Source organism: Tupaia chinensis, unplaced genomic scaffold, assembly GCF_000334495.1.
Source record: "Tupaia chinensis unplaced genomic scaffold, TupChi_1.0 Scaffold000423_1, whole genome shotgun sequence".
Lineage (NCBI taxonomy): Eukaryota > Metazoa > Chordata > Mammalia > Scandentia > Tupaiidae > Tupaia > Tupaia belangeri.
In genome coordinates this window covers 4,936,543-4,952,003 of record NW_006159928.1, presented here as the reverse complement: position 1 = coordinate 4,952,003, position 15,461 = coordinate 4,936,543, and the positions used below count along the sequence as shown (strand labels likewise).

The window sequence follows — 15,461 nt, the reverse complement described above, 5'->3', positions numbered from 1 at the left end:
CCTATAGCAAAAAAAAAAAAAAAAAAAAAAAAGCCTCTCCAAATTTGATATATGTTTAAATGACTTCTTGCCCCTTACCTTTTCTTGTTCTAACATAATTCTATCTGCTATCTTGATCTTGACCCACTTTTTAATATCATAACCTTTGGGATAGGATTTTAACATGAATTTTGGGGGACCTACAAATATTCAGGCCATAACACTGCTCTTGTTTTTACTTTTTTGTCTGTCTAATGCCTCATACCCTTCCAGTCAAATTGCAGTTTACTTTTTCCAGTAAACTTTCCTAGACTCACTTACGGGATAGTTGCTTTTTTCATATGCTTGTGTGAAAATGTATTTCATATCCTTTGGCAATAATTATTATTCTGAGATTCATTAATGAATTATCTTCTGGATGTGGGAAATAGAGCAATGAATAAAATAGTAAAAACGTCTTAACCTGATTGACCTTATAATCAAATGGGTGGAAACATGCAAAAAACGAAACATATTAAAAATGTACTGAGGTAGACAATTGGTGTTATTGAGAAAAACAAACCGGGAAGGAGGATAATAAAAGTATTTTGTAAAGCTGCAATTTTAAATAATTAACAGGGAAGAATTTTATGAGAAAAGGATGGCTCAGAAACAACTGAAGGGAGTAAGGAAATGAATATGTGGATTGCTGGGGCACATATTCTTCCAGGCCTTTGGAACAAGTGAAGAGTCTGAGGTAGGAGTAGGCTGAAAAATCAGTCAGGAGGCCAGTGTAGTACAGTGATCAAAGGGAGACTGGGTCAGTGAGGTAAGCAGGTGTACCTCTTGTAGGTCTTATAGAGTATTACACAGACTTTAGTTGTTAAATCTTAGTGACATAGAAAGCCATTAGAGATATGATGAAATTTGATTTACATTTTTATAGGATGCACTCTGGCTGCTGTGTTGAGCTGGGTATGGGTGGAAGTGAGAGACTGTTTGGAAAGTGTTGCAGTGATCCATGTGCAATGTGATAGTGGCTTGGATCAGGATGGTGTTGAGATAGAGGTATTGCAATTCAGGATACATTTTGAACATAGAACTAACAGGATTTTCTGATTAGTAGGGTATAAAATATAATTTGCGAAATACAACTTTTTCAAGAAGTGAAACTTGTTGAAGATGTTGATATTTTTATTTTCCATTGTGTTCTCAGCCCCATAGCATAGTGGCTGGAACATGGTAATCACTCCGAATGATTGAATGATGGCATGTGGAAAGTTACAGTGAACAAACAAGAGTAAAGTGAAAGGCAGCATGAAGTTGTGGTGAAAAAAAAAAGTATCTCTTAAAGAAGTACTATTATGTAGTTCTAGTTCTTGGTACTGTGGTTGTCTGGCCACGCTACAATCCCTTCTCCTCCATTCTCCTCTCAGGATCTTGGGCACACACACACATGAGCCCGGCATGAGTTTAAGCCACCGGGTCCGGGACTCAAACTGCGGTTGACTATGTGGGAGTCCAGTGACATAGCCATTACACTAACTGCTGGTCCCTGGCCTCTCACTTTTAAAACTTACTTGCAGTCTTCCTCTCTTTCCTTGCTGTTATCTTAGGTGACATTAATAACTCAAAGAACATCAAGCCTCCTTGTTCCTTTATGTCATCAGTGCCAATGATCTTTATTACTTTTCTATCTACTCAACTTCTTCTGGCAGTACCATCTTCTTTATCATCAGGCAGGAATAGTTTCATCTGAAATGCTAAAATCACATCTCTCTAGTTTTTACCATAATTATCTAGCCTTTCAAAACTTTCTTTCTCATATTTTTACTACTTAAATTCTTTAACCTTGCTGAGAAACACAGGCTTTTCATTGCTATCTTTTCTTCTGGTCTCTCAGTGCTTTCTTGACTTCATTGGCTTTTCATCTCTCAACATATGAGATCTAATGACAGTTAATGTTTGTTGAGCACTTATAATATCTCAGGCACTGTACTAAGTGTTTTATATATGCAGTAACTCTTGAAGAACAGGGCCCCATTTTATAAATCGGGAAACTGACACATAGCTAAGTGAAATGAATTCTTTAAAGTTGTATTACCAGCACTGGTTCAGTGAGACTGAAATCCATATCTATTTTTGATACCAAAAGTCATACTACTATAGCCATTGAACATCTGGTCCTGTCTTCTATCTGTTTAGTTTCTCCTGGGTACTCTTAATTCCCTTATTTCTTATCTTTCTACTATTCTTATCTAACAAAAACCTCAAGCCATGGATCAGTGTAACAGCCCACTTTTTAAAACATAGAGATTGTTTTAAAATGGTTTTATTTGGTTTATAAAATTAAAAGGAAGACTCATCTACTGTGAATTATGGGTGGAGACAGGAGTGGGACATCAAGTTAGAGGAATAAGGTAAAGAGTAAACATGCTTTCATTAAGGGAACTTCTTTGTTGAGAACACTATCACATAAAGGTATTTTTTATACTGGTTAGTAATTTCTTGATCTAAAATAAAAGCCAATTTGCCAATAATAAGTCTTAGATAAGTGAGGAGAAAGTGTTAAAAAGAAAAATATTTTTTTCTTTAGATTTTTGCCATAGGACGTGTGCACTCTCTCTAGAAAGAAAGAGAGGCAAAGAGAGAGAGAAAGTGAGAAATCACCCCTTCCCCCCAGAGGAGGTGATGGCCATGCTGCAATCCCTTTTCTTCCATTCTTCCCCTGGGATTTTTGGGCATGCACGCACATATGCCTGGCAGGTTTGGGATTCACCACTGGTTCAAGCCACTGGGTTCGGAACTCGAATCATGGTTGGCCTTAACTACCATGCCACCTGCTGGCCCCAACAAAAAGAATTTTTTAAAGCAGTGTTATAAAAAGTATTCCAGAAATTGTATAGCATAAACATAGGCATGGACACTAACTTTAGAAGTTCTATTTTGGATAGAATGTTTACCTTTTGTGCAGTTACTACTTGAAAATTTCCTTTACGTATATTAACAATGTATATTAATTATTTTCCTATTTTATCTATTTGCATTGTTACAGGTGCATTTCATTTTATAAAAAATGTTTTATGTATGTACTTTTAAGAGTTGTTATTTCACAGGGTTTCATCTGCCCATTATGCATGAAAAGATATATAACTGCTATTGATTTGTCGGAGCATTACCAGAAAGTGCACGCTGAAAATGAAACAAGAGGACAGGAACTTCTTAATGACTCCAGTGTTATTGTGGGTCCTATATATTTTGTTTTAGCAGCTTGGTTATGGGTTGCTTAAAATAGCTTTGTTTTTCCTTGCCTTGGTGTTGCTTAACTTTTCGTGCTACAAGGGAATATGGATTGCTTTAATTATGCATGCTTAAAGGAAGGTTCATAAGGAATAAGGAAAATAGGCTCTTGGGAAGGCTGCTTGGTTTCTCTCACTGTTTGCAGTTGCCTTTTTTGTGATTTTATAAATAAATATAAATGATTGTTAATTTTCTTGCATACATTTCACCATGAAATTCAAATTATAAAGCAAATTATATTATTTCAACATTTGTAAATTGTATCTTTAGTATATTGTTGTTTTATTAATGAATGTATTAAAATTCTTTAGGTTAAAATGCTTTGCCTTTAAATAAAAAAAAGGACTTTGGATATGAATTGTTACTATCCTGGAAAAATAATCAGCATTAGCACCTGAATCTATACTGTCTCAGTCTTTAACTCCCCAGTCTGGGGGTAGAGGGGGACAGAATTACACACTCATCTGTAGCAGTGGATCATCCCCAAATTTCTTAGGAGTTGTAGGGCTGTTGCATATCTAAGGCTGATGGTGGAAACTAATGAGGGGAAATATTGCCTGATTTTAGGCTGGAAAGAATTTGTCAGATGATTCTGAGATATAGGTTTCCTTTGAAAATTACTTATGTATGGTATTCTTAAAGAGAAACAAAAGTGTTGATTCTTTTACAAATATTACTTTTAAAAAGTTTGCTTATTTCTTCTAAGAGAAACAGACACCTCCCAATGGGGTCTTCCTGCCACAGCTCACCCCAGTCTTTGCCAGAGTCGATCATAGCCCACACACATGCATGAGTGGAGTGTATAGGCTCTGGTACATGAACTGGGGACTCTCCCATGTGGGTCTAGTTGTATTATTACTGTGCCATTGTCTGGCCTCATAATTCTTTTCCAAAACTTATAAAAGAATAAAAATTTTTGTACCTTGAAGGACCAAAAAGATACGTTCATCCATCTGTTCTTCCTTCCTTCCTTTCTTTACCTGAGTACATGCATGCTTGTCAGAAAGAGACAGAGAGAGAGGAAGAGAGTTCCCTCAAGTGGAGCATGGTCATATGCAATACATTCTCACCTATTCCTCCATCCTGTCAGGATTTGGAGCATATGCACACATGCATCTAGCAATTTTTCAAGCTGCAAGGCCTGGCTTTGAACCATGGTTGTCTACGTGGGATCCTGCTCCCTTAACCATTAGTCTATGGAGTTGGTTCCAAACTTACTTTCTTCCTATGAAACAACTAGGTATATAAGAAAACAATTTCACAGACATTCACTAATTTAACATATTAATGGAGTACATCTTATGTAGCTGGTGTTTCCATAGGTGAAGGAGTTTAAAAGAGAAATACGCTATGATTTTAACCCCAGGAAGTTTCTTTTTCTGTTTTAGTTGTCAAAAAAGTATGAGAGAGAGAGAGAGAGAGAGAGTGAGAGAGAGAGAGAGAGAGAGAGAGAGAGAAACTTGCAGAGAAAGCTCTAGGGGAGTGTGGTCATATTACAATCATTCTGAGTGTATACACACACTTTCTGGCATGTTTTTAATGTGATCTGGGCCAGGATTTGAACCATGGTTGGCCACGTGGGATCCAACTTTCTATGCCCTTGTGGCCATGATGTTATGGTGCCCAGGAAGTTTCTATGATAGATAATTATAAAAGAGTGTGCAATAACTAACTGATTATGAGAACTCAGGAAAAACTCCACAGACGAACAGTTAAACAAGACATTCTCTAGTGATGGGGAAAATGGGTACATATAGGATGATACCAAAGTGAACCAGCTAGGACCGTGCAAGCAAAGATGGAGGCGTAAAATATTCTTGGAAATCTACCTAGAATTTGCTTTCTTTTAGAACATGTAGGCCAACTTTATTTTATTGGTTAGCCAGAGACAAAAGTAACAATTATCCACCTATCACTTAAAAACCTTTCTTTTTGCTATAAGGCACGTGCACTCACTAGGAAGACAGAGAGAGTCAGAAAGCAAGAAGTCACCCCCCCAGGGGGGATGGCCATGCTGCAATCCCTTCCTCTCCATTCTCCTCTCAGGATCTTGGGCACACATGCACTCGCGCCTGGTGTGAGTTTATGTCACCGAGTCCAGGATTTGAACTGCGGTTGACTACATGGGTATCCAGCGACATAGCCATTATGCCAACTGCTGGTTCCAAAACCTTTCTTTTAACAAAAAGGACACTTAGTGCAATAGATTATCATAAATATCAAGTTAAATGAAGTTCTTAGGTACATCGGATCTGAGAAGGGATTATAGATATCTGAAATCTTAATAGTAAGGAATTTATTGTTTTTAATCTTAACTAAGCTATTCTTTTTGGAATTTGGTGACAAATTTGGAATAATTAAGGAAAATAAATATAGCTAGCTATTTTAATATTTTATTGTTAGCTAATTGTCCTTCTCTGGAATTTAATTATCTAGCACCCTTAGTCCCCTTGGAGATAGTTTAGAAAAATAGAATTTCTTATATCCAGGATTGGCATCACAAAGTCCAAAAACTAAAGATCATGTACACTGTTCATGGGACATCCCTCAGGCATTCATTCTTAGTTTATTTTACTTTTAAATGAATGATAGTTACTTTCAGTAAACTTTCTTCTTAATCTACCCTTACCATACCTGACAGGCTAGCATTCCTAGATAGCATGCTAAGAATTTTTAGAAATGCCTGTTGAAATACAAAACAGTAATTAAAGAGGCCAGAATGGAAGATGCCCATTCAGTGATTAATATGTATACCTCTGAGACATTAAGAAAAAGTTTAATATCTATTAAGAAGACAAGGAAATACATGTATTTTAGAAAAAAATATTTTTATCAAAAATGTACCAAAATTTAAGTTTTATTTAAACATGCAAGCTCTAATCACATGGAAAATTCATATATGTGGAATATTATTATATATTATTGATCTTTAAAATTTCTCTATTGGAATGAATCAGTTCTTTCTGGGGTATTAACCTGGTAATATTTAGATGCTTTAAGAATGTGTGGCATAACTCAGTATGATCATCAACGTTGTGGTACTCTTACTTATCTAGAGCTAAAACCTGGAAGTAGAGACAGTAGTGAAAAAACGAAAATTGTGAAGATTATATAATGTAATAGATGTAGATTCTCTGAGGAACATGCTATAATTTGGTTTCTAGTTACTAGCAGAAAACAAGACACAAAAGATAAATGACAGACTAAATTTTATAGGGATTTATGTGCGGTTGCACCAAAGATATGTCACCTCATTTGTACATACTTACTGGGCAGAAGTTATAAGAATGCCAGATTAAGTAATAATGTATAGCCATTATGAAACATGATGATAGATAACAGATGGTTTTGAATGAAGAATAGTACTAGTGACATTAATATACAGACTGGGAGCATTCATTCATTCAAAAGACAATGCTGAGTACCAAATTTCTCTGGAGACTGACAGCATTGTTCTGATGTCCAAAGGCACATCTTGGATACTACTGTCTTTGCTCATGTCAGGAGTTTCATAAGGGGTCATTGCATTCATTCATCTGTTGTAGTCTACCCTTCACTCTGGCTCTTGGAGACTTCACCTCGAAGCCCTCTGTTCTCCAAATGCAGCAGAGCTCTGTTTCATATCACTTCTGTACTTTTGTTCATGCTCCTCCATTTACCTAGAATGTTTCTTTTCTCTCTTGAGGTTAGTTCCTACTTATTTTTTAGTATCTAATTCTAATATCTCATAGTATCTCCAGTATCTCTTTAGTACCCAATTCCAATATCTCACATGCATTTATTTGAATATATGTACATATTTATACTTCCATATATACATAATATGCAGCTGCAGTGAAGACAGATATGAGACACGTTTATGATATATATGTATGAATGTACGTATATTTTATAAAGCATTAATTGCTGCAACAGTCAGGTTACCTCTCCTCTTGTCTTTCTGTTGTTCTTTAAATATACTTGTATTATAGCATTGTGTGATAATACTGGTCTACATATTGGTGTCCCCAATAATCAGTAGACCTTTATTCTGCCATATAATATATATAAATGATAAATGAGAATATGCATTTTTTGAGAGTTTTTTTTTTTTTTTTCACTATAGGGCACGTGCGCTTGCCAAACAGAGAGAGACAGAGAGACAGAAAGTGAGAAAACACCCCCCACAGGGGATGGCCACTCCGCAGTCCCTTCTCCTCCATTCTCCTCTCAGGATCTTGGGCATGCATGCACATGTGTCCGGCGTGGGTTTTAAGCCACCGGGTCTGGGACGTGAACCGCGGTCGACTATGTGGGAGTCCATGACATAGCCATTACGCTAACTGCTAGTTCCCAGAATATGCATTTTTCACATTACCTAATAAAGGGGCAGAGGTTTCATTTATTTATTTATTTAGGTTTACATGCTCAGAGTATTTATTACTTAGTTCATTTTGTCCCTTGGAAGGTTTTATAATCTGTAAGCTATGAAATCTTTAGTTTTTCTATTAAGTTCTGAACTGCCAGTTTCATCCATATTTTAATAAATAAATTTACAGTGTAGAAAATATGTACTATGTTCAAAGTATTACATGCATTTGAGAAATACAGATAAAAAGATTCACAACGTATTGTGTGTTTTGGTGAATGTGGGAACTTGACAAGGGAATGAGGGTGCTGCTGGAGGACAAAATCAACACATGAATAGGGTCAGATTTGGGAAACAGCATGGTGTGCTGAGTGGAGCATATGTACTTTGATATATTGAAGCATGCTGATTGGGAGATCCGACTGCATGAACAATTATGGAAATGGTATGCAGGACCTTGTGTGCTTTTTTTTGTTTGTTTTAGGCAGGATCTCTCTAGGTCCAGGTTTTTCTCCCTAAGCTTCCCAAGTAGCTGGGACTACAAGTACTGCACCACTGGGATCAGCTTTTAGGGTGGACTGGGAATTTAACTTGGGCCTCCTATATGGCCTCCACCTGCTGAATAGAAGTAGCAGCATCAACCAATGTGTGCTACTGAGGCTGGGCCTGTGTGTTGTGTTGATGATAAAAGTTAATGGGGAATGGGGCCCGCAAGTGGCCTGGTGACTAAAAGCACTGGATTCCCACATGGCTGACTGCGGTTTAAGTCCTAGAGCTGGTTGCTTGCTTTCTCACTTTTCCTTTCTTTCTTTCTCTGTCTGTCTCTGATCAAACTGGAAAATAATAATAATAAAGTTAAATAATTCTTTAAAAATGGGAAATATTATAGAAGTTATTTTAGAAAGATTCCTTTGGCAGCTGTGTGGAAGATTAATTAGGGAGGGGAGAGACTAGATGTAGGAGTACTGTTTGGAATATCATTGTAGTAGTCCGGGTAAGAGATACTGAATGAATGAGGGCAACTGCAGTGAGGAAAGGGATGAGAAGATAGAAAGGAGAGATGTTTTAGTGTCTTATTAGAAATGGGACAGAAGAGGGCCAGGTAGTAATGATGTGGTGGTTAAGGCAGCTGGATTCTACATGGCTGACTGCATATTTCAAGTCCCAGACCTGTTGGCTTGAAAAACACCAGGCATGTGTGTGTGTGTGTGTGTGTGCAAACTCAAACTCCTGAGAGGAGAGTAGACAAGAAGGGATGTTGTGTGGCTATCTCCCCAGGGGTACTTTCTCACTGCCCCTTACCACCCTGACCCCATGCACCCTATAGCAAAAAATTAAAAAGAAAAGAAATGGGAAGAGTAATTTAGCATCATTTTCAGTTTTCTGTTTCAGGTAAAAGTTGGATGTTGGTGAGAAAACGAGATTTGGGAAATGAAATTAATCTTGAATTTGTTATATTTGACATGTCTATGGGATGCAGGTAGAGATGTGTATTGTTGGATATATAGATCAGAAGAATTCTGGAGGGAGTTCTTAACTAGATCTATGGAGAGGATGACCATTCCTAAATATAAAAGCTGTGTGTTAGGTAAAACAAAACTTACTTTCCACAGAATTTTCAAAGGCATAATGTACTTACTTGTTGTTTAAGGTGTGGAAATGTGCTGAATCCCCACCTCACACACAGTCCATGTTGCGTTTGTGTCTGTCACTGGGGAAATTTTAGAATTGTGGTTTACTTGAAACCAAAACTTTTATTTTTCTGCCTTGGATTAGCAGAATTGTAACTGTGATAACTATCACATTTTTGCTAATCACTATTTTATCTTTGATTTAGTCTGAAATGCTCCTTCAGAATAGATTACATGAGGCTATTCTTATGGATTTATGGATTGGGGAATGCTGGCTTGATAGTATTTTGATATCTGGTGATATTTTTCTTCTAAAACTTTTTTTTTTAAACCAGAGAAGGAGGGAGAGAGAGAGACAGAGATACAGAGAGAGAGAGAAAATGAGAAAGCAAGCCACCAGGTCCGGGACTCGCAGTCTGCTATATGGGAGTCTAGCGCCCTTAACCACCACACTCCCTGCTAGTCCTGCTGGTGATATTTTTTAGAAGTAAAATTTAGAGTAAGACCTACTCAAAATCCTTGGTGTGTGTGTATGTGTAAGTTGTGGGGAACTACTTTATTATCTATAAAAAAAAAATTTTTTTTTTTGGAGAGATTTTTGCCATAGGGTGTGTGTGCTCACCAGACACACAGAGAGGAACAGAGAGACAGAAAGCGAGATATCACCCCCCAGGGGGGAATGGCCATGCCACAATCCCTTCTCCACCATTCTCCTTTCTGGATCTTGGACACACACACACACACACACACGTGCCCAGCATGAGTTTTAAACCACCGGGTCTGGGACGCGAACTGCGGTCGACTTCATGGGAGTCCAGCAACATGGCCATTACGCTAACTGCTGGTCTCAAGAAAACTTTGAATGCAAATAATTTACAACATAATTTGAGAGAGGTTTCTGTTGTATATTGGGCTAATTTTGCTGAAATAATATGTCATTTTTTTAATACTACTGATAGTTGAAGTATACAGAAGTCAAGTAAATAATTTTTTATAGGACCAGTAGAATATCAGAGACAAAGCTATTTTACCCTTTGATTTGTTAATTCATTTTGTAGTCAGGTCCTTAAACAATATAAACTTTAATCTATCTGGTTAGTCATTAATTCAGTTTCATAGAACAAGGTTTTTTGTTTGTTTTTTATAATATAAGTATATACTTTGCTTTCTCAGTTCTTTGAAGGCTGAGACTACATTTTGCCATTCGTATCTCCCACAGAACTAGTACAACACTTGAGATTATAATTGATACCTATTTATTAAGTAAAGTCATTAAAAAGTTAACAGAGTAAAAAGGTTTGTTTTAAGAAAGTAATTTGTAAGAGTAAGTCAATGAGTTCAAGCGATAGTGAAGCGTTCAGGAAAGAACATGGGATTTACCTAGCTACCTGTGTGTATTCTAGTTTATGACCTTAGGAATGTCATTTAACTTTTCTGAGATTTAAATTCCTCTCTTATAAAATGGAGATAATACTTTGTGTAGGGGAAATGTCTAGCACATAGTGTGGACTCAATAAAAAGTAATTATTACTAATTTATTATATCTATCACTAACAATTATCTCTGCCAAGGTTTCTCAGATGTTTTTGGGTGGCAACAGCTATTAGAAATATACTTTTTTGTCATCACCCAGAACAAAAAATTATTTATCCTTGCTACATATAATGAAATCTAATATATTCTGTTGTACTGTATTACCAAGAAAAAGTTTGCAACCCAACAAGTTGATTTCATGGTTCATTACAGCCCTAGATCTGTAAAGCATGGATCTTTATCAGCATCTTTAACATAGTACTTTGGTTCATAGTCTTAAACTATATAATAATTTTGGGATAGTGTTTTTTTACAATATATTTTATAGGACTAAACATTAGTTTTAGACAGTGTAAAATGTTAACTTTAGGTTAGTAAAGAAATTTACTGACTATAATATTTCTCGGCTACTGCAAATATGTGAACTTTGTAGTAACTACGATTTACTATATTACTTTTTCCCTCAGTGATCAGAGTGCTTCATCTTTTAATTTTTTTCTTAGGATTTATATGAAGTACACTGGAACAAATATTACTAATGGGGTATCTAGAGAAAGGAAGGTATGATGGCATATCTTCTCAACTAATGTTCTACATTAGAACTAATGTCTGAGATTAGAGTTCTGTATTCTAACCATTAATTTATAAACCTGAAAGATGCTTGGAAGGATTTTCTTTGTATTTTGTAAACTACAGCCAGAACACAGTGAAGGACCTTTGTGTGATACCAAAATCTGAACTTAGCACCTTGAATTACAATATACTTCGTGTACCATTGATATGAATAACACATTTGCTGCATTTTGTAATATATAAATCATTACTTGCAGTGTACAATACTAGTTTGAAACCTTTTTCTGCCTGTTTTCATAGGGTTTCATATGTCCCCAGTGTATGAAATCTCTGGGATCTGCTGATGAGCTTTTCAAACACTACGAGGCAGTTCATGATGCTGGTAATGATTCAAGTCATGGTGGAGAAGCTAGTCTTGCTTTGAAGAGGTACAGTATGGTCATTCTGAGGTGCAGCTTTTTATGGAATGTACATGAATATCATTGTTTAATTATGATTAGTTAATGGAAGTAGTAATTTTTATACTATTTAAATGAAATCTGTCCTTATTTAGCAAAACATTTTCCCTTATCATTATAATCCATTCAGTCTTTGACCAGCAACTATCTGTGCATCATTTACAATGTGGTTCAGAGGTTATGTCTTTAATGAAAACTATAAATTAGGAGAAGAAGATTAAATTGCATTTAGCATATGTCTGTACTTTGTTTAGATAATTTTAAATTGTTCAAATAAATTTCCTGAAGAATTAAAATTTATTTATTTATTGTTTTTAAAGTTTTTTTTCCATAGAGCATGGGCACTCACCAGAGAGAGACAGAGGCAGTGAGAAGGAAAGTGATAAATTATCCCCCAGAGGGGATGCTACCATCCCTTCTTCTCCATTCTCCTCCTGGGATTTGGGACATGCACACTTAGGCGCCCAGTGTGATTTTCAAGCCACCACGTTTAGGACTCGAACTGCAGTCAGCGATGTGGGAGTCCCTCACCTTAACCAGTATGCCACCCTGCTGACCCTAAGATTTATTTTTAACTTAAATTTTAAAAGCTTTATTTATAAACACCTATGTAATAATAAGAACAAGTACATATTGTGTTTCTTGGCAATTTAGCCTGCCCATTTTGAGGACTAAAATTATACTAAAATATGACTAGTTATAATACTATTCAACAATAGAATTTTACATTCCTTTTGCTATTGGCAAAAGCTGCTGTCTCTGCCCCCTACTCTCCCAAGGAATAAAGCATGCTTTCATTCTACTTATAAAAATATTTTTTTATGCCAACTTCTCCCAATACCCTATGGTATATTTGTCCCACCAATCTGTCCCTTTGTTTTTTACCTTGCTGATATACTTTACTTGTGTTGGAGTGAACTTGGTCTGCATTAAAACTGTTCCTGTTCTTCTCTTCTCTTTAGACTAGAATCACTTCTTTTGAGTGTTTCTAATCAACCCTTGTTCCCGATTCAGTTCTTGTGTCTTCTTTTATGGCTGCCATTGGTAGTGTCATGGAGCTGAGAGGATCTATTTTTCAACTATTTACAATACAACATGGACATACATATTCCTGACATCAGGAATAATAATCCTAACTGTGTTTCCTCATGTCTTTCTTTTGCATTAGGGCCTACAGTAGTCTACTCACAATTCTTTGTGAGACTGATTCTTAAGGGAAGAGAATATGAGAAGGTTCTCAGACAGGAAAGAGCAGTGTTGCTAGAGCTAATGAATAAAGGAAACAGTAATACGGCAGGGACAGACTGTGCAAGTTTTTTGTTTTTGTTTTTTTTTTTTTAGAGGTTTTTGCTATAGACCAGGTGCATTTGCCAGAAAGACAGAGACAGAGAGACAGAAAGCGAGAAATCATCCCCTCAGGGGGGGATGGCCATGCCGCTATCCGTTTTCCTCCATTCTCCTCTTGGGATCTTGGACAGGCACTTTAAACCGCTGAGTCCGGAACTTGAATTATGGTCCGCTACATGGAAGTCCAGCGACATAGCCATTATGCCAACTGCTGGTCCCCAGACTGTGCGGATTTTATGGTCCTTGTTAATGAGTTTAGATTTTGTGCTAGCTGCATTAATGGCTTATTGCTGCTAAATTAAGAGAAAACATTTTGTTTCAGGCTCAGGTACTTGACAGCCAGTTAATATAATTATTTTCATGAGAAAGTGTTTTTCTACTTATAAACAATGAGCTTTATATATAAAATTTTTTTCTAATGATTGTGTGTATATATATATATATACATATATATATATATACACCACTGTACATCAAATCTTTAAAAATTAAAAGAAAAATTTTATACTTTTAATCACTGTATATCATTACAGCTTACAAAATGAATTTTCTCAGCACGAATAGATTGTATATTAGTCCAGTTAAAGATATTGTCATAGATGTTATTATTAACAGATAATTTTTCATTTTTGTGTCCCTTAAATATTCTGCCCCCCCCCCTTTTTTTTTTTTAGAGAATTGAGAAACCTAAAGGGCTGGCCTCATGGCCTAATGGCTAAAGGAGCCAAATCACCCAAGGCTAGCTGTGCTGTTTGAGTCCTAGCCTAGTGGCTTGAGAAACATGCTACATGCATGCGTGTGTGAGCCCCAGATCCTGGCAGGATGGAGGAATGGAGGAGAAGGGGTTGTGGTATGACTGTGCCCCATTGTGGGTGGCTTTCTTCTCTCTTCGTCACTCTCTGGCATGTATGTACTCTCTGACAAATTTTTAAAAATTGAGAAGTCAAGAATATTAATATATAGTTTCTAGCCATGATTTATTAAGATATCAAGTTGTTAATTAAGGGACATTAACTATTTATTTAATTTCCCTCCATATATGTTTAGAGATGATTTAACACTACTCAGACAAGAGGTTCAAGACCTACAGGCTTCCCTTAAGGTAGGAACAAAAATGATTATACTTGCTTATTTTCAGTGTTTCAGATAATCTTTTACAGTTTACTAATTAAAAATCTTTTTCATTAGGAAGAGAAATGGTACTCAGAAGAATTAAAGAAAGAATTAGAAAAATATCAAGGACTGCAGCAGCAAGTAATTGCTTTTAAATACCTAAAACATGTTTGTTAGTTGTTTATTTTCATTGTTGGAAATTAAGCAGGTGGCCTGATATAAGTAACTTTCTGATTTGTTTCTGCATGTTTAATAGCCTATAGTGTATAGTCTTTGTAATTTAAATGAGTGCAAACAAATGCTGTATATAGGAATCAAAGGTGTAACTTCTTAACAGTGCTTTATTAAGAATCAGTTTCTGGCACAGGCACAGCTGGACACCATTGCTTGGCAAGTTGTGACTATATGGCAGGCTCAGATTCCATTTCCAGCCCACCTTGCAATGACTACTTGGGAGGCTGAAGCAGGAGGATCTTAAGTTTGTAGTCAGTGTGGGCAATATAAGACCCTGTCTGAGAGAGCCAGGTGTGGTGGCATAAACCTGTGGTCCTAGCTTCATCTCTGGGGAGGCTGAGCAGGAAGATCATGACCTAAGACCCTGTCTAAAAAACACTGTATGCACTTTGCATATAAACCCTGCCCCCCCCCCCATCCTTAACTTATAGTTACTTATCAATGTTTTTATTTAACAGTTAAAATAGGCTTTTTAAAATTTTCAAAAATAAGAAATGATTCAAATTATCTGGCATATACTAAATGGTTAAAAAATATAGGTTGCCTTTTGGCCAGAACCACCATCTTCCAGTAATTAACCAAAATGACGAACACTAAGAGAAAGAGGAGAGGCACCCGATACATGTTCTCTAGGCCTTTTAGAAAACATGGAGTCATTCCTTTGGCAACATATATGTTAATCTATAAGAAAGGTGATATTGTAGACATTAAGGGAATGGGTACTGTTCAAAAAGGAATGCCCCACAATTGTTACTATGGCAAAACTGGAAGAGTCTACAATGTTACCCAGCATGCTGTTGGCACTGTTGTGAACAAACAAGTTAAGGGCAAGATTCTTGCCAAGAGAATTAATGTACGTATTGAGCATATTAAGCATTATAAGAGCAGAGATAGCTTCCTAAAACGTGTGAAGGAAAATGACCAGAAAAAGAAAGAAGCCAAAGAGAAAGGTACCTGGGTTCAACT

The 15,461-nt window shown here is 36.4% G+C and overlaps 1 protein-coding gene across 3 annotated transcripts in view; it reads left to right on the top strand.

Annotated features, from left to right (window-relative positions):
• Positions 1–15,461, top strand: part of EEA1 (early endosome antigen 1) — a 143,717-nt gene that overhangs the window by 34,344 nt on the left and 93,912 nt on the right. The window contains exons 3-6 of one of the 3 annotated variants that reach the window (XM_027774334.1): positions 3,075–3,200; positions 11,644–11,771; positions 14,196–14,250; positions 14,337–14,402. In XM_027774334.1, the coding sequence (XP_027630135.1) occupies positions 3,075–3,200; positions 11,644–11,771; positions 14,196–14,250; positions 14,337–14,402 (375 nt within the window). The remainder of the gene's footprint in view (positions 1–3,074; positions 3,201–11,643; positions 11,772–14,195; positions 14,251–14,336; positions 14,403–15,461) is intronic. The other 2 variants (XM_027774335.1, XM_006154829.3) reach the window with 2 other exon arrangements.